The sequence below is a fragment of the Salmo trutta genome, chromosome 9 (assembly GCF_901001165.1).
Source record: "Salmo trutta chromosome 9, fSalTru1.1, whole genome shotgun sequence".
In the NCBI taxonomy this organism is placed as follows: domain Eukaryota; kingdom Metazoa; phylum Chordata; class Actinopteri; order Salmoniformes; family Salmonidae; genus Salmo; species Salmo trutta.
Window position 1 is genome coordinate 37,884,151 of NC_042965.1, and position 21,819 is coordinate 37,905,969.

The 21,819-nt window shown below is 42.2% G+C and overlaps 1 protein-coding gene across 4 annotated transcripts in view; it reads right to left on the reverse strand.

The window, feature by feature from the left end:
• The window catches only part of LOC115200503 (kinase suppressor of Ras 2), a 115,506-nt gene extending 94,281 nt beyond the window's left edge, over nt 1-21,225 (reverse strand). For all 4 annotated transcript variants that reach the window (XM_029763623.1, XM_029763624.1, XM_029763625.1 and 1 more), the window contains exons 1-3: nt 20,464-21,225; nt 10,236-10,376; nt 8,439-8,589 (exon numbers count right to left, since the gene is read on the reverse strand). In XM_029763623.1, coding sequence (XP_029619483.1) covers nt 8,439-8,589; nt 10,236-10,376; nt 20,464-20,640 — 469 coding nt within the window. In that variant the 5' untranslated portion in view covers nt 20,641-21,225. The remainder of the gene's footprint in view (nt 1-8,438; nt 8,590-10,235; nt 10,377-20,463) is intronic.
• Between the last annotated feature and the right edge of the window lie 594 nt (nt 21,226-21,819).

The window sequence follows — 21,819 nt, forward strand, 5'->3', positions numbered from 1 at the left end:
CCTGGAAGCTGGGGATGAAGCTGGAGACTGGAGATGAAGCTGGAGGCTGGGGATGAAGCTGGAGGCTGGGGCTGGAGGCTGGGGATGGCTGAGGATGGGGCTGAAGGCTGAGGAGGGTGCTGGAGACTGGGGATGAGTCTGGGGCTGGAGAATGGGGATGAGGCTAGGGATGAAGCTGGAGGCTGAGACTGGAGACTGGGGCTGAGTCTGGAGGCTGGGGCTGGTGACTTGGGAGGATTCTGGAGGCTGGGGATGAGGATGAAGGCTGGGGCTGGGGATGAGTCTGAGGCTGGGGATGAGTCTGAAGGCTGGGGCTGGGGATGAGGCTGGGACTACGGATGAGTCTGAAGGCTAGGGCTGGGGATGAAGCTAGGACTGAGGCTAGGGCTGAGTCTGAAGGCTGGGGATGAGTCTGAAGACTGGGCCTGGGGATGAGTCTGAGACTGGGTATGAGTCTGCGTACTAAATGGCAACCTATTCCCTATATAGGGCACTACTTTTGACCAGGGCCTTATAGGCCCTTATCAAAAGAAGTGCACTATAAATGGAATAGGGTGCCATTTGAGACGTGGCCTGGGAGACAAAATATGCCTTTCTTTCCCTTTCGCTCTGAGTATGAGAGGCCCTAATAGCAGTCGCGCAGTGTATGGTGTTCCCGTTACATTCACACCTCTCGCCGGCCACCCATTTGAAAAGAGTACATTAGAGTGTGTGTGTATGTGTCCAACCCCCTTGCTGACCGTGAGAAGCAGGATAACTGAGGAGAACAGTAACTGTATCTGTACCTGTATCTGTATCTGTCTGTACAATACAGAGTTACAACTCTTAGCTATCCATGTTATGCATGGCTATATCATTTATAATTGGGCTGAATTGGGCTGGCTTTGGTCTGTTTTATGTACAGCAGTGGAGGCTCCTCAGAGGAGGACCATCCTCCTCAGTGAATTTCATAAAAATAAAATACTGAAACATTAAAAAAGTTATTATTTTCAGAAAAAACTACACTAAATATATTCACATCACCAAATAATTGATTAAAACACAGTGTTATGCAATGAATGTCTACAGTAGCTGGAGGAGAGTTAGCTTCCGTCCTCAACTGGGTACAGTGACTTCAATACAAAACCTAGGAGGTTCGTGGTTCTCACCCCCTTCCATAGACTTACACAGTAATCATGACAACTTCCGGAGGATGTCCTCCAACCTATCAGAGCTCTTGCAGCATGAACTGACATGTTGTCCACCAAATCAAAGGATTACAGAATGAATCTAGTACTGAAAGCATAAACTACAGCTAGCTAGCATTGCAGTGGATAAAATGTGGTGAGTAGTTGACTCATTTGTTTTCACTTTCTTAGCTAGAGAATGCAGCTAGCTAGTTTAGCCTACTCAAACACCTGGCTCAAACAGAGAGGGATGCTATGTTAGCTAGCTGGCTATGTCTATCCAACACCGGAACTCTTCCAAGTCAAGGTAAGCTTTTGGTTTTAATAATTTATTGCCACCAGGGCCCACCGGTGTAACTGCTAAACTGCATGCTGACTACACTGTACTGCATGATTGTAGCAGATTTACTAACACGTTAGTTCTAGTAGGTATGTTGACTATGACGTTAGCTAATATGGTGACAACAATGTAGATTGTGTGTAGAGGTTAGCGGTTATGATATGAAGGTTTGGCTTGGAAAGTTTTTTTCGCCTGGTTACAGACAGCTGCTATGTTGTGCACTGAAGTCCACAAGCGAAGGGAAAAGGTGAGAAGAGGAGAGCGCGTAGATGTGAGAAGGAATTATACAACGATCAAAGGGACAATGCTGTTTGTATGTGGCTGCTGTGAAAGTGAACTGTGTTTTGCGTGTGATTAGGGGTGTATTCATTTCGCCTATTCTGTTGAAAAACGTTTCTTAAATGGAAGCAAACAGAACGAAACGGGGATAAACATACCTGAATTTGTAGAAATAGAAACTCATGTTTGCAACTGTTGGACTAATGATTACACACTAGATCAGCTAGATGCAGGCAAGAGTGTGCAATGCGGTATTGAATGTGTCACTGCCTGTCACATTGATTACTCAAATGTCTCTCGACGTGTCTGCACCTACGTTGTTAACTTTAATTCATAGGCTAGGTTCTAGCAACCTCCTGATGGGTATAGGGAAAATGTTAGTATGATGTAGTATCCTAAACCCATTGATGTTACATTGAGTTGGTTGAATGGAATATGAATGGCAGTCATCCAATATGCTGTAATAGAAATAAAGCCGTGCTCACAAAAAATGAATTTGTCCTCCCTCATCTTAAATGGCCCCAACCGCCACTGATGTACAGGCCTAGCCTATGTGTAGGTGTGTGTGATCTATTAGGCTTGGTTGGAACATCTACAACTAGGCACACACACAAACACAAAGGCACACACACACACACACACACCCAACTGGACTCTGTATGGGTGTCCAATCACCTGGCTGTCTCCTTTGGAGGAAGTTGGAACAGCAGCCAATCAGCTACTGGCTACAATCTAATCAGGCCTTAGGAACAGACACACAGGCCAGACGTGTGTGTGTGTGTGTGTGTGTGTGTGTGTGTGTGTGTGTGTGTGTGTGTGTGTGTGTGTGTGTGTATCCAGTCACAATCTAACCCTAGCCCAGAGCCTATTCAACACCCACAGGCTACAATGAACCTGCCTACTGCTCTGAGTAGGGTGCTGTCTTTCAGATGGGACGTTAAACAGGTGTCCTGACTCTCTGTGGTCATAACAGATTCCATGGCACATGTCGCAAGAGTAGGGGTGTTAACCCCGGTGTCCTGGCTAAATTCCCAGCCTGGCCCCATTCCATCATGGCCACCTAATCATCCCTTCATTCCTTATTGGCAAATGGTTGCTGTGCATCACCCAAGTGGGTGCCACAAGTTGGTGTTGGGTGAGTCGTCCCCCCCCCCCCCCCCCCCCACTAGGTAAAGCACTTTGAGTAGCTCAGTTGGTAGAAAGGAGCTTTATAAATCAATTATTATTATTATTATTTTATTTTGTATTATTTCACCTTTATTTAACCAGGTAGGCCAGTGGAGAACAAGTTCCTCATCATTATTATTATTACTGGAGTTAGCTGTGTGTAGAATCAAAGCAGGGAAGGGAAGTGACCGTAAGATGAACTTTGGGACTGACGGGACATTGTGTTATCTGACAGCAGTTTGGTACATGGCCAGATTTTCCAAAGCAACATCTGCTGTCTTTTCATTTGGAGAAAAAATATTCCCGGTCTGTGTACTATGACCGTGACGATGAGAACACTGCACCAACAATACAACTCTTCTCAACTTGGCTTCATTACATAAAGTATTCCCAGTGACTCATCAAAGAGACACATCTGGTGGGAATGAATGAATGAATGTGTGTGTGTGTGTGGGGTGGTTGACACACACATCAAACCTTGATATCAAACCTAGTTTTGTGATGGTCTACTGTCCCCTTCTGCTCAGCCAGCAACACTACAACACTAGACTGTTTAGTTCTGAAAATAAACATGTGGTCTGTGCTGCCCCCTATTGGACAAAATGCCAACGGACTACATGCTCTGTGTGCTGGGAGGGTGCATCTCAATCATCCACAGCAGCCACCTTTCCTCATTTCCTTCCTTCATCTATACTGATCTGAAAACACTGGACAGGAAAAAGCAAAATGGTGTAATGTCTTGTAATGCCGTACAATAATTTGGTTTCCATTGTCATCAGTGGAGATGAAGGAAATGAGACAAGGAGACTATTGAGATGAGAGGAACGAGGGGTCTACTGTGATGATGTCACACAGTCACAGGTAAAGGGTACTAAATGTGGCTGTTACAGTATACGAGGGCAGAGAACTTCATTTATCCTATAATGGCAAGAGCAATGAATAACTCAATATGGATCATTTAACCCTTAGATATTTCCCTGTTAAAACCTGGTGCTGGAGACCCACAGGGAAGCAGGTAGCCTAGCGGTTAGAGAGGTGGGCCAGCAACTGGAGGGTTGCTGGTTTGAATCCCAGGTCAGACGGGACAAATCTGGCAGGAAGTGAGCTGGCATCCAGAAGGTTGCTGTTATCAAATTCAAGATGCCATTGCCTGATGTTGTGCCCTTGAGCAAGGCATTTAACCCTCCACAACAGCTTCTTGTGTTGTGTTGCAGCCAAATCCTGCATGTGTCTTTTGGAGGGGTTGGGTTAAAAGCGGAAGTCAAATTTCAGTTGGAATTTGTGTGCAACTGACCAACAAAAGTGATCTCAAGGTGTGCAGGCTTTTCCACTAACACAGCAGAATAGACTAGCAGAGTCAACAGATTCAATCCCACCAGTCATTGTATCTCCAGCCCTTCATTCCTCATTGTGTCTTTCTGAGACTGGCATCCAGGCTATATTGACTTCATACTGTGTTGCTAAATCTGGTCAACAGATGGCAGCATTCACCAGTTCATGAAAAGTCCTCATGAACTGTGTAGATCAGGTGGTGTAAAGTACATGGGTAAAAATACTTTAATGTACTACTTAAGTCGTTTTTTGGAGTATCTGTACTTTACTTTGCTATTAATATTTTACTTCACTACATTCCTAAAGAAAATGATGTACTTTTTACTCCTACATTTTCCCTGACACCCAAAAGTACTTGCTTAGCAGGACAGGAAAATATTCTATTTCACACACTTATCAAGAGAACATCCTTGGTCATCCCTACTACCTGATCTGGCGGACTCACTAAACACATGCTTCATTTTTAAATTATGTCTGAGTTGGAGCAAGCCTCTGGCTATCGGTAAAAAAAAATACAAAAAATAGAAAATGTGGCCATCTGCTTTGCTTAATATAAATTATATTATATTATAAGGAATTTTAAATTATTTAGACTTGTACTTTTCCTTTTGAAAATTAAGAACATTTTAGCAATTACATTTACTTTTGATACTTAAGTATATTTAAAACCAAATACTTTTAGACTTTTACTCAAGTAGTATTTTACTGGATGACTTTCACTTGAGTCATTTTCTATTAAGGTATCTTTACTTTTACTCAAGTATGACATTTGGGTACTTTTTCCACCACTGTTCTCCAACCCTGTTCTGGAGAGTTAGACTTGTGTTGGTTTTCTCTCCAACCCTGTTCCTGGAGAGTTACCCTTTTGTTGGTTTTCTCTCCAACCCTGTTCTGGAGAGTTACCCTTGTGTTGGTTTTCTCTCCAACCCTGTTCCTGGAGAGTTACCCTTGTGTTGGTTTTCTCTCCAACCCTGTTCCTGGAGAGTTACCCTTGTGTTGGTTTTCTCTCCAACCCTGTTCCTGGAGAGTTACCCTTGTGTTGGTTTTCTCTCCAACCCTGTTCCTGGAGAGTTACCCTTGTGTTGGTTTTCTCTCCAACCCTGTTCCTGGAGAGTTAACCTTGTGTTGGTTTTCTCTCCAACCCTGTTCCTGGAGAGTTAGCCTTGTGTTGGTTTTCTCTCCAACCCTGTTCCTGGAGAGTTAGCCTTGTGTTGGTTTTCTCTCCAACCCTGTTCCTGGAGAGTTAGCCTTGTGTTGGTTTTCTCTCCAACCCTGTTCCTGGAGAGTTACCCTTGTGTTGGTTTTCTCTCCAACCCTGTTCCTGGATAGTTACCCTTGTGTTGGTTTTCTCTCCAACCCTGTTCCTGGAGAGTTACCCTTGTGTTGGTTTTCTCTCCAACCCTGTTCTGGAGAGTTAGCCTTGTGTTGGTTTTCTCTCCAACCCTGTTCTGGAGAGTTACCCTTGTGTTGGTTTTCTCTCCAACCCTGTTCTGGAGAGTTAGCCTTGTGTTGGTTTTCTCTCCAACCCTGTTCTGGAGAGTTAGCCTTGTGTTGGTTTTCTCTCCAACCCTGTTCTGGAGAGTTACCCTTGTGTTGGTTTTCTCTCCAACCCTGTTCCTGGAGAGTTACCCTTGTGTTGGTTTTCTCTCCAACCCTGTTCCTGGAGAGTTACCCTTGTGTTGGTTTTCTCTCCAACCCTGTTCCTGGAGAGTTACCCTTGTGTTGGTTTTCTCTCCAACCCTGTTCCTGGAGAGTTACCCTTGTGTTGGTTTTCTCTCCAACCCTGTTCCTGGAGAGTTACCCTTGTGTTGGTTTTCTCTCCAACCCTGTTCCTGGAGAGTTACCCTTGTGTTGGTTTTCTCTCCAACCCTGTTCCTGGAGAGTTAGCCTTGTGTTGGTTTTCTCTCCAACCCTGTTCCTGGAGAGTTAGCCTTGTGTTGGTTTTCTCTCCAACCCTGTTCCTGGAGAGTTAGCCTTGTGTTGGTTTTCTCTCCAACCCTGTTTCTGGAGAGTTAGCCTTGTGTTGGTTTTCTCTCCAACCCTGTTCCTGGAGAGTTACCCTTGTGTTGGTTTTCTCTCCAACCCTGTTCCTGGATAGTTACCCTTGTGTTGGTTTTCTCTCCAACCCTGTTCCTGGAGAGTTACCCTTGTGTTGGTTTTCTCTCCAACCCTGTTCTGGAGAGTTAGCCTTGTGTTGGTTTTCTCTCCAACCCTGTTCTGGAGAGTTACCCTTGTGTTGGTTTTCTCTCCAACCCTGTTCTGGAGAGTTAGCCTTGTGTTGGTTTTCTCTCCAACCCTGTTCTGGAGAGTTAGCCTTGTGTTGGTTTTCTCTCCAACCCTGTTCTGGAGAGTTACCCTTGTGTTGGTTTTCTCTCCAACCCTGTTCCTGGAGAGTTACCCTTGTGTTGGTTTTCTCTCCAACCCTGTTCCTGGAGAGTTACCCTTGTGTTGGTTTTCTCTCCAACCCTGTTCCTGGAGAGTTACCCTTGTGTTGGTTTTCTCTCCAACCCTGTTCCTGGAGAGTTACCCTTGTGTTGGTTTTCTCTCCAACCCTGTTCCTGGAGAGTTACCCTTGTGTTGGTTTTCTCTCCAACCCTGTTCCTGGAGAGTTACCCTTGTGTTGGTTTTCTCTCCAACCCTGTTCCTGGAGAGTTACCCTTGTGTTGGTTTTCTCTCCAACCCTGTTCCTGGAGAGTTACCCTCCTGTAACCTAGCTGATTCAGCTTATCAACAAGCTAATTATTAGAATCAAGTGCACAAGATTAGGGTTGGAGTTCAAACCTATAGGACGGTTGCTCTCCAGGAACAGGGCTGGAGAGCTCAGGTATAGATAACCTCATACTACCATCCTGATATCGTGAACCTGTAGGACGGTTGCTCTCCAGGAACAGGGCTGGAGAGCTCAGGTATAGATAACCTCGTACTACCATCCTGATATCATGAGCTTAAATAAATATGTTTTGCTCGTAGCGAAACATACACTGAGTGTACAAAACAGTAGGAACTTTCCATGACAGACTGACAAAGTGAATTCAGGTGAAAGCTATGATCCATAATTGATGTCAACTTTTTGATTTAACTAGGCAAGTCAGTTAAGAACAAATTCTTATTTACAAAGACGGCCTAGGAACAGTGGGTTAACTGCCTTGTTCTGGGGCAGAATGACAGATTTTTACTTTGTCAACTCAGGAATTTGATCAAGCAACCTTTCAGTTACTGGCCCAACACTCTAACCACTAGGCTACCTGACGGCTACCTGCCATAAATCAGTGTAGATAAAGGGGAGGAGACACATTAAAGAAGGACCTTTAAGCCTTGAGACAATTGAGACATGTATTGTGTATGTGTGCCATTCAGAGGGTGAATGGGCAAGACAAAAGATTTAAGTGTCTTTGAACTGGGTTTGGTAGTAGGGGCCAGGCGCACCGATTTGAGTGTGTCAAGAACTGCAACGCTGCTTGGTTTCTCATGCCCAACAGTTTCCAGTGTGTATCAACAATGGTCCACCACCCAAACGATATCCAGCCTTCTTGACACAACAGTGGGAAGCATTGGAGTCAATATGGGCCAGCATCCCTGTGGAACGCTTTCAACACTGTGTAGTCCATCCCACAATAACTTGAGGCTGTTCTGAGGCCAAAGGAGGGTTCAAGTCAATATTAGGATGGTGTTCCTAATATTTTGTACACTCAGAGTATTTATGTAAGCTTGCGAGATCATGATAGTAATACAAGGCTACTTATAAAGCACTAACTGAAAACTCCCCATGAACTCAGGCAATAACAACCTAGAGGAGTTAGTTACATTCCAGAGTGTCCTCCCCCTCTTTCCCCTCCCTTCTTCCCTCCCTCTCTCCCCTCCTCAGAGACGGCATGTGTTAGGGGCCCTAACGAGTGGTGCAGCGGTCTAAGGCACTGCGTTGCTGTGCAAGAAGTGTCACTACAGTCCCTGATTCAAATCCAGGCTGTATCACATCTGGCTGTGATTGGGAGTCCCATAGGGCAGTGCATGGGTTTGGCCGGGGTAGGCCGTCATTGTAAATAAGAATTTGTTCTTAACACACTTGCCTAGTTAAATGAAAGTTAAATAAATACCTGACGTGTCCCCACTGTCTACCTTTCCTCCCTCTCCCTCCAAGTGTGTAGGTTTCCTACCTGACTTGTGGGCCCTCCTTAGGCAGGTCAGAGAGGCATTGAGCCGGGCACACTCCTCGTCGTTGGCTCCAAACTTCTCCATGGCCTCACACACCTCCGCATCACTCATCTCCAACAGCCCCTCTAGAGTCACATCGCCTGGACCCATCTCCTACAGAACACACATACAAGTAGCCTGGTCCCAGATCTGTTTGTGCTTCTGCCTACTTCATTGTCATGACGATTCTATTAGGAGTTGGCTAGAGAGCAGAAACAGACTGGCGCCCGGGCTAACACACACAGAAATGGAGTTTGATACCCCTGGACCTGTATTTACCAATAGTATCAGAGAATGCTGATATAAGATCAGGTATTTTAGATTATACACTGAACTAAAATATAAACGCAACATGTAGAGTGTTGGTCCCATGTTTCATGACCTGATATAAAAGATCCCAGAAATGTTCCATACGCACAAAAATCGTATTTCTCTCAAATGTTGTGCACAAATGAGTTTATATCCATCACATAACACAATGCCACAGATTTCTCAAGTTTTGAGGGAGCATGCAATTGGCATTCTGACTGCAGCAATGTCCACCAGAGCTGTTGTCAGAGAATTGAATGTTAATTTCTCTACCATAATCCGCATCCAACGTCATTTAAGAGAATTTGGCAGTACATCCAAATGGCCTCACAACTGCAGACCATGTGTATGGCGTCGTGTGGGCGAGCGGTTTGCTGATCTCAACGTTGTGAACAGTGTCCCATGGTGGCGGTGGGCTTATGGTATGGGCAGGCATAAGCTACGGACAACGAACACAATTGCATGTTATCGATAACAATTTAAAAGCACAAAAATACAGTGACGAGATCCTGAGGCCCATTGTCAGGCCCATTTTTTTTAAGGTATCTGTGACCAACATATGCATATCTTTATTCACAGTCATGTGAAATCCATAGATTAGGGCCTAACGAATGTATTTAAATCGACTGATTTCCTCATACGACATGTAACTCAGTAAAATCTTTGAAATTGTTGCGTTTATATTTTAGTTCGGTATATGAAATAAAAGATCATATGGCCAGGGAAGACAGAAACGTGCTCCCACACTTGTCTTTACTTACTAGCACTGACTTTGCTACTAGCTACTTATTTAGTTTTTTTTTTTGTTGCTTACTATGACTGACTGTGATATGTGGTTGTCTCACCTAGCTACCTTAAGACGAATGCACTAACTGTATGTGACTCTGGACAAGAGTGTCTAAACAGGGTTGGGGTCATAGACACGTTAGTGTCATAGACACGTTAACCACATATCAGAGTTGCAGTAAGTAAAACTTTTCATCAATAAAAGTAGCTATGAGCAAAGTCAGTGCTAGTAACAACAATGCGTGCTAGAGAGACAAGGTAGCACTCGAGAAGGTTCTGGAAGTGATGTGTTTTGGGCAAAGGAAGAAGACTACGTTGGGCTTATAGAAATGGAAAGCAATGTTTGTTCATGATGAGGTGTTAGTCCAATCCACCATCCTGGCCGCTCTTGTAAGCAGGAAGTACACATAAAATTCAAATTCCAATCCTCTTCAAAGCTTTTCAATTTTCTAAGGAAAATGTGGAATTGAGAGTTGGAATTTCGTTTACTTCCTGAAATGACTGGAATTGAAATGGAATTGACCCCAACACTGCTGCTAAATTACTAAAATGATAATTTATTGTTTTCCCTTTACTTTTATTATCACTAATTTTGCAGACCATTGGCTATTTGTAAGAAGGTTTTACTCACAGTGATTGTGATACGTAGATGCAAATCAAAGTACCTCAGTGACCTCCTTCCTCAGGTTGACTATACGGAACCAGTGTCCCAGACGGGGGAAGTCCTGTAGCTCAGTGGTGTCCTCCTGTAAGGCCACTCTCACCTTACAGGACAGCTGGCGACTGAAGTACTTCACCAGCTTTCCCTGCAGGGGGGGACAGAGGGACATGTGTGAGTTCGAGCTGGAGAAGCACAACCCAATTGTGTTACACAGCTATGGATGCAAGGACTCACCGTCTTATATTAAGAGAGCAGTGCTTTTCAAACCTCTCCTCTGGGCCCACAGATGTTTCACAATTTTTGTCCTGAAGTAGCACACCTAATTCACCTAGTCAAGTTGGCAATTCACCTATTCAATTCACAACTTGACTAATTCGCCTAGTCAATTCACATTCTGATGAATTCACCTAGTCAATTCACAACTTGACTAATTTGCCTAGTCAATTCACATTCTGACTAATTCGCCTAGTCAATTCACATTCTGATGAATTCACCTAGTCAATTAACAACTTGACTAATTCACCAATTCAATTCACAACTTGACTAATTCGCCTAGTCAATTCACATTCTGATGAATTCACCTAGTCAATTCACAACTTGACTAATTCGCCTAGTCAATTCACATTCTGACTAATTCGCCTAGTCAATTCACATTCTGATGAATTCACCTAGTCAATTAACAACTTGACTAATTCACCAATTCAATTCACAACTTGACTAATTCGCCTAGTCAATTCACATTCTGATGAATTCACCTAGTCAAGTCGGCAATTCACCTAGTCAATTCACATCCTGATGAATTAACCTAGTCAATTAACAACTTGACTAATTCACCAATTCAATTCACAACTTGACTAATTCGCCTAGTCAATTCACATTCTGATGAATTCACCTAGTCAAGTCGGCAATTCACCTAGTCAATTCACATCCTGATGAATTCACCTAGTCAAGTCGACAATTCACCTAGTCAATTCACAACTTGACTAAATCACCTAGTCAAGTTGACAATTCACCTAGTCAATTCACATTCTGATGAATTCACCTAGTCAAGTTGACAATTCACCTAGTCAATTCACAACTTGACTAATTCACCTAGTCAATTGAGAACTTGACTAATTCACCTAGTCAAGTTGGCAAGTTTAATCAGGTGTGCTAGCTCTGGAATTGTTTAAATACTTGGAGTGGCTGGGAGTCCCGTTTGAAAAAGGCTGCATTAGAGCAAACATATTTTGAAGCTATACAATGTTTGTTTACAAAGACTCAAATTACCTACAATAAAAAATGACTTTCAATCTCATCATCTGTATCTTAAGGGCTCCAAGCTTAGAACGATTTCAAAGTTTAGAAAGTTTAGAAAGTTTTAGAAGTTCTTTATTTTTACTATTTTCTACATTGTAGAATAATAGTGAAGACATCAAAACGATGAAATAACACATATGGAATCATATAGTAACCAAAAAAGTGTTAAACAAATCAAAATATATTTGAGATTCTTCAAAGCCACCCTTTGCCTTGATGACAGCTTTGCACAGTCTTGGCATTCTCTCAACCAGCTTCACCTGGAATGCTTTTCCAACAGTTTTGAAGGAGTTCCCACATATGCTGAGCACTTGTTGGCTGCTTTTCCTTCACTCTGCGGTCCGACTCATCCAAAACCATCTCAATTTGGTTGAGGTCGGGAATTGTGTAGGCCAGGTCATCTGATGCAGGACTCCATCACTCTCCTTCTTGGTCAAATAGCCCTTACACAGCCTGGAGGTGTGTTGGGTCATTGTCCTGTTAAAAAAACAAATGATAGTCCCACTAAGCTCAAACCAGATGGGATGGAGTATCACTGCAGAATGCTGTGGTAGCCATGCTGGTTAAGTGTGCCTTGAATTCTAAATAAATCACCGACAGTGTCACCAGCAAAGCACCCCCACACCATCACACCTCCTCCATGCTTCACGGTGGGAACTACACATGCAAAGATCAACCGTTCACCTCATCTGTGTCTCACAAAGACACGGCGGTTGGAACAAAACTCTCAAAAATCAGACCAAAGGACAGATTTCCACCGGTCTAATGTCCATTGCTCATGTGGCTTGGCCCAAGCAAGTCTCTTCTTCAATGGGGCCCCTGTATGGTTGATCCTTTGTTTCTAGCTGTGATTTAGTCACTGGCTAGCCCAGTTAGCTAACTAGCAACCTCACTAGCAGAAAGTCTGAGGTGAAATAAATGCTAACCAGCTAGTTAGCATAAGCTAACACATGCTAGCATAGCTAGCTAGCCCCCAGTTAGCTAGCTTGCAACCTCAATAGCAGAAAGTCTGAGGGGAAATACATGCTAGCCAGCTAGTTAGCATAAGCTAATAACCCCCAGTTAGCAGGATTAAGGTTAGGGGTCAGTGTTAAAATTGGGGCCAGGGTTGGGGTTAGGGTCAGAACAGGGGTTAGGGTTAGGTTAGTGTCAGAATAGGGGTTAGGGTTAGGTTAGTGTCAGAATAGGGGTTAGGGTTAGTGTCAGAATAGGGGTTAGGGTTAGGTTAGTGTCAGAATAGGGGTTAGGGTTAGGGTTAGTGTCAGAATAGGGGTTAGGGTTAGTGTCAGAATAGGGGTTAGGGTTAGTGTCAGAATAGGGGTTAGGGTTAGTGTCAGAATAGGGGTTAGGGTTAGTGTCAGAATAGGGGTTAGGGTTAGGTTAGTGTCAGAATAGGGGTTAGGGTTAGGTTAGTGTCAGAATAGGGGTTAGGGTTAGTGTCAGAATAAGGGTTAGGGTTAGGTTAGTGTCAGAATAGGGGTTAGGGTTAGTGTCAGAATAGGGGTTAGGGTTAGTGTCAGAATAGGGGTTAGGGTTAGTGTCAGAATAGGGGTTAGGGTTAGTGTCAGAATAGGGGTTAGGGTTAGGTTAGTGTCAGAATAGGGGTTAGGGTTAGGTTAGTGTCAGAATAGGGGTTAGGGTTAGGTTAGTGTCAGAATAGGGGTTAGGGTTAGGTTAGTGTCAGAATAGGAGTTAGGGGTCAGTTATCCAATGTTCTAAAGATACTTGTAAAAAAAAAAAAAATCTGATGAGAGTTTACAAGAAAATATCTGATCGTGGTGGCTATGGCGAAAAGGCACTTTGTTGTGCCCTGAATGCTTTTGAAAATGGGCAGGCATTAAGGCCTGCCATATGTTTTATTAAATAACAAAACATCTGTCAACTGTAGCCATTTATTTTCCTTTATAGTTTGTTACCCTAAACATGGTCATAATCCACCTTCAATTTTTTTCTACAAACGTATTTGTTGTTGTTAGTAAAGACATTGATCTTAGGGGGCGTCTTACCCCATGTTACCCTATATAAAACAATTGGTAGCTGATTAGTATGATGTTGTATTGCACATTCATTTTACAATCTGCAATGTTTGAATTTCCAACTTTAATTACTGAACAAGTAATGCAATTATTGCAGCCAGCTAGCAGTCTAAATGGACGCCCTGCGACACCATGTATAGCTTCTTGACTAGCCGGCTACCACCCGGTTACTCAAGCCTGCACCTGAGAGGCTGCTGCCCTATTTACAGACATGGAATCACTGGTCACTTTAATAATGTTTACATACTGCTTTACTTATCTCATATCTATATACTGTCTTCTATTCTACTGTATTTTGGTCAATGCCACTCCGACATTGCTCGTCCTAATATTTATATATTTCTTAATTCCATTATTTCACTTTTATGTGTGTATTGTTGTGAATTGATAGATATTACTTCACTGTTTGAGCTAGGAACACAAGCATGTCACTACACCCGCAATAACATCTGCTAAATATGTGTATGTGACCAATAACATTTGATTTGAAATGTTAGGCTTAAATTAACTAGGGCTGGGCGAAATATCGAATTAATTCGATCAATTCGAATATATGTTTTTGCGCCTGTATCGCAGAATCGAGTTTTTTTTTTGTATTTCTAGTTTTTATGAGCGTTTATGTCCACGTTTATGTTGTCTTTTTAAACTAGTCCCGTTCGCTCCTTCTATGCTGTTCACCTTCCCATTTCCACCAGAGATCTGGATATAATGACGAGATGCTCATGTCTCCGCCCTAACAATGGGAGTCGTTGTCCCAAAGGCGGGAAGACAGGCGTCAATAGGTTCAAAATAAGCGCATAGAAACGCATTGGGTTTATTTTGGACAGATTTTGGCGCGCTTCGCCTCTTTCTCTCAAGCCCCTCCCTCTACCACTCCCAACAACAAAGATGAGAGATCACTTCTTCCTCTCTGACAAATGTTTTCCACTTGCTATTTGCTTTTGAGGTTTGGTCCAACAGAATTGGTCATATGGACACCAACACACATTGAGACATTATTTTACTGTAATAGAGGAGAAGTTAACCTTTCTAACGATACCCTGTATGTTTGAACTCCTCAAATTTCGAGCAGAGCAGACTACTAAAACGTTGTAGTCAAATAACGAATGTTGTACTAGCTATTTAGTCTGTTCATTGAATGTGCAATAAGTATGAAACAATTACATAAGGAATCGGCGACTCGTTCTCATTCTGAGAAATATGGTTGGCCACTTGATTTCAACATCTGAACAAAGCGGACAGGTTTAGCATGCTGAACAAACCGTTGGGAGACGGACAGAAGGGTGTGTTCATAACAATTCAACTGTTTTGCCTTCTTAACTGAATTCAGAGCTTGTGAAATTATACCTAGATCCAAGTTGGCTAAACTTGATATTAGCTGGCTACTTACTAGCATGTGGGCTTGTGCTAGAGAGGTTGTTTGTGAGACTGGTCTTCATTTTCTATAATGCCTACTACATTATTAGTGAATGTGCATTATGCATGGTTCCGGTTAAATTGGTAACAAAAAAAATGGCATTTTTTTATAGACAGACCTAAAAGCCAGATGAGTGATTATTGCATCAACAACAAAAAGCAGCTACAACTATTTTGATAAAAATAATTAAACAATTAGTGGGTCATATGGTTGTGGAACGCATATATTCAGCCTAGGTATAACTTCACGAACTCTGAATTCATTCAATTATTTGCTGAGTGTATTTGACCTTTAATTGTACAACAAAGCTTATTTTGAGAAAACATGTTTAAAAAAATGTAGATATATATACACTACCTTTCAAAAGTTTGGGGTCACTTAGAAATGTCCTTATTTTTAAAATGAAAAGCACTTTTTTTGTTAAAATAACATCAAATTGATCAGAAATACAGTGTAGACATTGTTAATGTTGTAAATGACAATTTACAAATACTTATTTCCCTCATTAAAATGCAAATCCTTTTATAACATTTTTGACATGCGTTTTTCATGATTTTTTTGTTGTTATTCTGTCTCTCACTGTTCAAATAAACCTACCATTAAAATTATAGACTCATCATTTCTTTGTAAGTGGGCAAACGTACAAAATCAGCAGGGGATCAAATACTTTTTCCCCCCACTGTACATAGGCGTACAGAGGCCCATTATCAGCAACCATCACTCCTGTGTTCCAATGGCACGTTGTGTTAGCTAATCCAAGTTTATCATTTTAAAAGAAAAAGGCCATTTTGAGCCTGTAATCGAACCCACAAATGCTGAAGCTCCAGATACTCAACTAGTCTAAAGAAGGCCAGTTTTATTGCTTCTTTAATCAGTAACAAGTTTTCAGCTGTGCTAACATAATTGCAAAAGGTTTTTCTAATGATCAATTAGTCTTTTAAAATGATAAACTTGGATTAGCTAACACAATGTGCCATTGGAACACAGGAGTGATGGTTGCTGATAATGGGCCTCTGTATGCCTAATATTCCATTAAAAATCAGCCGTTTCCAGCTACAATAGTCATTTACAACATTAACAATGTCTACATAGCCTAGTGGTTAGAGTGTTGGGCCAGTAACTGAAAGGTTGCTAGATCGAATCCCTGAGACGACAAGGTAAAAATCTGTCGTTCTGAACAAGGCAGTTAACCCACTGTTCCTAGGCCGTCATTGTAAATAAGAATTTGTTCTTAACTGACTTGCCTAGTTAAATAAAGGAAAAAAAATACGTTGTATTTCTGATAAATTTGGTGTTATTTTGATACACAGAAAAAATAGCTTTTCTTTCAAAAACAAGGAAATCTCTAAGTGACCCCAAACTTTGAACGGGAGTGTATATATATAGTGAATCGCCCATAAGTTTACTTTACAGCCTTATTCTAAAATAGCTAGGTTTTTTTCTCATTGCTTTGTCATATGAGTGCTCTGGCAGCAGTTTTTCATCAAATATCTCTCTGTACTTCGCTCCGTTCATCTTTCCCTCGATCCTGACTAGTCTCCCAGTCCCTGCCGCTGAAAAACATCCCCACAGCATGATGCAGCCACCAACATGCTTCATCGTAGGGATGGTGCCAGGTTTCCTCCAGATGTGACACTTGCCATTCAGGCCAAAGAGTTCAATCTTGGTTTCATCAGACCAGAGAATCTTGTTTCTCATGGTCACAGAGAGCGCGCTGACATGTGCCTTTTACTGAGGAGTGGCTTCTGTCTGGCCACTCTACCATAAAGGCCTGATTGGTGGAGTGCTGCAGAGATGGTTGTCCTTCTGGAAGGTTCTCCCATCTCCACAAAGGAACTCTGGAGCTCTGTCAAAGTGACCATCGGGTTCTTGGTCACCTCCCTGACTAAGGCCCTTCTCTCCCTTTTTGGTACTCTTCCCCAGATCTGTGCCTTCGACACAATCCTGTCTCTGAGCTCTACGGACAATTCCTTCTACCTCATGTCTTGATTTTTGCTCTGACATGCACTGTCAACTGTGGGACCTTATATAGACAGGTGTGTGCCTTTACAAATCATGTCCAATCAATTGAATTTACCACAGGTGGACTCCAATCAAGTTGTAGAAACATCTCAAGGACCTGTTTTGGCTTTGACATTATGGGGTATTGTGTGTCGATTGATGAGGATATGTTATTTTTTATTCCATTTTAGAATAAGGCTGTGACGTAACAAAATGTGGAAAAAGGGAAGGGGTCTGAATACTTTCAGAACTCAGACTAGGTCCAATACAGCTCATTTAATCAAGGGATGAATGGTAAACAGTGGGTCAGTACAGTACAGTAGCATCTAATGCAACCAGAGAAGCAAAGGTAAGCACTGGTTTGTGTGGAAGTTGTTGTCTTTCCACACTGGTGCTAGTGAGTGTGTTTTTTGAGCCGAAGGTTATGGTTACCATTGGGGTGTGGAGAGCTGATATTTGACCTGCTTCCATGGTAGGGCCAGAAATGTTTTGTCTGCACTAGGGAAACGGTGTTGGCCATTGTAACTAGGGAAAAGGTATTGGCCATTGTAACTAGGGAAAAGTTGTTGGCCATTGTAACTAGGGAAAAGGTGTTGGTCATTGTAACTAGGGAAAAGGATCAATTAAGGCGTATTGCATTGTAGAGTACTGTATGTTCTGTTTAACAACAGTTAAACTGTCCTTCAACAAGTATTGCACAGTAAGTCAAGACAGCTCTTTTTTGCAAAAATTGGCAAATCAAAGTGAACCCAAAATTCCTCATGTTCCTCATATTGAATTTCTCCCTCATAATAACCTATGATATAAGAACACACTTTTCAATGTCTTGAACTGTGCAGGGGGACATTTTACAAACAAAGTCATATATCACAGTTGCAATGGTCAGACGCTTTCACATTCGAAAATAGTTGTTTCTATAATATTGCATATGTCTGTGTAACACAGGACTTTGTTGGAGATGCAACAAGTGCAGCAAGTAAAAAATCATGAATAAACTATGGGGTGCAACGAGTGCATGATTCTACTATAAGTGCAACGTTACCTGCCAATGAAGCCAGAAACCTGACCCGGCCTGGAGAAGACAAGTTAAAGGGGCAATCTGCAGTTCAAACAATACCAAAGATGATGCCCCACCACTGTTATGGTACAAAGCTAAGGGGTAGGCTGCAGAAATGTAACCACTGTCAAATTCATAGACAAACAAACGTTTAGATGCAAGGATTGACCATCCATGATATCATGATATTTTAACCATGTTTTGAGGCTATACTGTGTTTGTTTACATTACATTGTTTACAAACATTGGAGTAAAACAAGTTTCTATGTTGGGTTCTGATGGAATACAACAGTTGAACTAATCTCATGAGGCATTTCTAAATTATATTCTTCAAAAATCAATGGTTATATTTAATTCATTTAAAAGTAAAAAATGGATGTACCTATTGCAGATTGCACCTTTAAATGTATCTAATCTAAAGGCCTTGTCCAACACACTCAATCAATAAATGAAATGTATTAAGAATGTTTTTACATCAACAGCCTGCCCCATGCCATGGCTAAAATCTGTGAGAGGCAACTGCTTGACCATGTTTGGCCCTCCATGAATACATTATAACAACATGCTAATATAATGCTATTAAAACTACACAGGAAGAAGAGCAACATAATGTAAAATGTTACCAAATATGACTGCCCAATCCTCTAGTACTGTGCCCTCTGCCTCAGAAGGCCCAGTGTGCATGTGTAACCGATGTCAAATGGCTAGTTAGTTAGCGGTGGTGCGCGCTAATAGCGTTTCAATCAGTGACGTCACTCGCTCTGAGACTTGAAGTATAGTTTCCCCTTGCGTTGCAAGGGCCGCGGCTTTTGTGGCACGATGGGTAACGATGCTTCGTGGGGTGTCAGTTGTTGATGTGTGCAAGGGTCCCTGGTTCGAGCCCGGGTTGGGGCGAAGAGAGGGACGGAACCTACACTGTTACACATGACAGCATGTGCAAACATACAGCAAACCTACCACCTAACTTAACAGGGCCATAAGGTCACATGTCAATGGCAGACATGTCTTTTTAGAGTTTGAGTGCAGCCATGTTTTTCCTGACTGAAGATGCTGTACCTGCATGACACAGCACAGTTTCCCTGAGTCAAACTATTAGGCGTCCATTTCAAAGTGGTGTTTTTGGTTGGTAGCTAGGGAGTGAGGAACGATACACTGTGTGTGAACATTTGTTAGATCAAATAATTGTAACATGGGGAATCTATTCAGCATGTTCTATTCACCCAAACAGGTAGACTACTGAGTTAACGAGTGGCCATAATCTAGTGTAGTCCTAGCTATAGGGCCTAATCTAGTGTAGTCCTAGCTATAGGGCCTAATGTAGTGTAGTCCTAGCTATAGGGCCTAATGTAGTGTTTGTTTTCAATCTACTCTCTGAAATTCAACTCAAGCATCTAGGCCTACTTATCCCTTCAAATTACGAAATATTATAAAATGGTGTGCCTATATATATCAAGTCCATATGAGAGGCATAGATGTGGATTTTTTTCCTTGTATCAGTGGGAAAACTACATGATTGAGTAAATGAATAAAGAAACAGTATATAGAGGCCTGCTATTCCTCCAGCTGTGGCCACTAAAACTTCACTGTACATCTATTACAGGCCTATGTCATCTCATCATGTTGAGGATAATGATGGTGCCCTTTTTTACTCACACATCATCAAGTCCCATCACATCGGACCTCTGTTTACATGTCTTCCGTTTAAAATCACCCGCCTGTGTAACATACACAGGAATCTCTGTGTGGTTTAAACCATTTAGGGCCTAAGTGCACCTGAAATGTACCCAGAGTATCCAGACCCCATTTTATTCATTTGGCAAACAAATCTGTTTTGATACAAAAAAAATACAAAACATTACACTGTCTTTGGATAACATCATGTCCATTACATAACGCAATTTATGGAATACCCTGTGGGCCAATTAAATCGGATCTCAATTTCACTAATACACACTTGCATAACAGTTGTTGCAATCTAGCTGATGATATGCAGAGCATATTACTGATGATGATGATGATGATGATGATGATGATAATGATGCTGAATCGTAAACAGAAAGTGTTTAGGCCTCAACGTTCTCAGGGAGAATTCTGATGGAGAAGAGTTCGAAAGCTGAATAAACCACCTTCTTTCCACCACCTGCAGAATGCGCAAGCCCACAATGCTCACTGCAGCTAGCTTTTTCTTCATTTATTACACTGCATAAAACACATCTAGGCTGTATAACATAAGGGGGAAAAAACAGTATTCCAATGATATAGTCAACCATTTTAACGACATCGAATAATGTACATTGATGTTGATATAGGCTATGATAGACGTGACAACCAACCGAACAGTGATTTGGATCAAAATGCATGATTAGCAGCCTCAGCGCAGCCGTAGCCTTTTTCATTCTACGGAATTGGTGCTTTTGCTTACCTCCAGCGTTCGTATTTCTTTCTGTGTCAAATCGTTAGATGTGGCACATTTGGTCCTCAATCCCTCCAAGCTGGAAATGCTTATGTCTATCATATTTTGCACCAACTCGCACTGCTGCAAAGCTTTTTGCAAACTCAGATGCTGCTCGTCGCTTTTTGTCATATTCTTCTCGTCCATTGCTTGCGAGCAGTGGTCGTTTTTTGATGTGTACTTCAACAACAAAAAATCTACTCAGAAAATAAAGGTGGAAAAAACTCCATGTAATAAAGCGACCTGCAAAACGCCAGCAAACGTGGTGGTATATTCTGTTATGTACATTGGTTTACAGATGAGATGTGATCTATGTGAAAGGCGACTCCATTGCAATAGTCCTTGTATTTCCTGGTGGTGGTTCATCAAGGTGTTTCTGATTGAACCTGGTACTGATGCTGAGGGCTATATCATCAAACACAATATGCAGATAGCGTAGGCTACCTCCACAACACAAACAAAAATCAGAACACAACCGATCAAGCCTCAGCTAATAAATCCATTGAGCGTTGTTTATTCATTTCAAATAAAAAAAAACAACGCATAATAATAACATAAACGGATCCATTAAATGAAAGCATCGTCATATAATAATTTTAAAGGTGATGCTGTGTGGATTGGGTACAGGTACTCCCCGTCTCCCTTCGCTCCCACCACCACACCGACATGTTTCCAGTCAATCAAATCTACAGCAAGGGGATCGCATCGCCCACGGAAGCAGCGGGAGGAGAGGCACCACCGCGGAGTGATGCTGCGTGGGGGAGGAGTTATCGCGAGATTATGTGCATCAGTGCAGTGAGAGTGAGTTCACTGTTTGAACTCCGTTATCGATATGCTCCATCGTCAGCATTTTAACGTGTTATCGGGACTTTTTACACATTTTGTTAAATTACAGCCTTATTCTAAAATGGATTAAGATTAGATCCCCTCACCAATCTACACACAATACCCGATATTGACAAAGCAAAAGCATGTTTTTATAAATAGAAAATGTAAATATCACATTTACTTAAGTAAAGTACATCAGTATTCATGTAAAAGTACTCAGTATTTTGTTGAAGCACCTTTGAAAGCAATTACAGCCTTGAGTCTTCTTCAGCTATTTTCAGGTCCCCCAGAGATGTTCCATCAGGTTCAAGTCCAGGCTCTGGTTGAGCCACTCAAGGACATTCAGAGACTTGCACCGAAGCCACTCCTGCGTTGTCTTGGCTGTGCGCTTAGGGTCATTGTCCTGTTGGAAGGTGAACCTTCGCCCCAGTCTGAGGTCCTGAGTGCAATGGAGCAGGTTTTCATCAAGGATCTCTCTGTACTTCACTCCGTTCATCT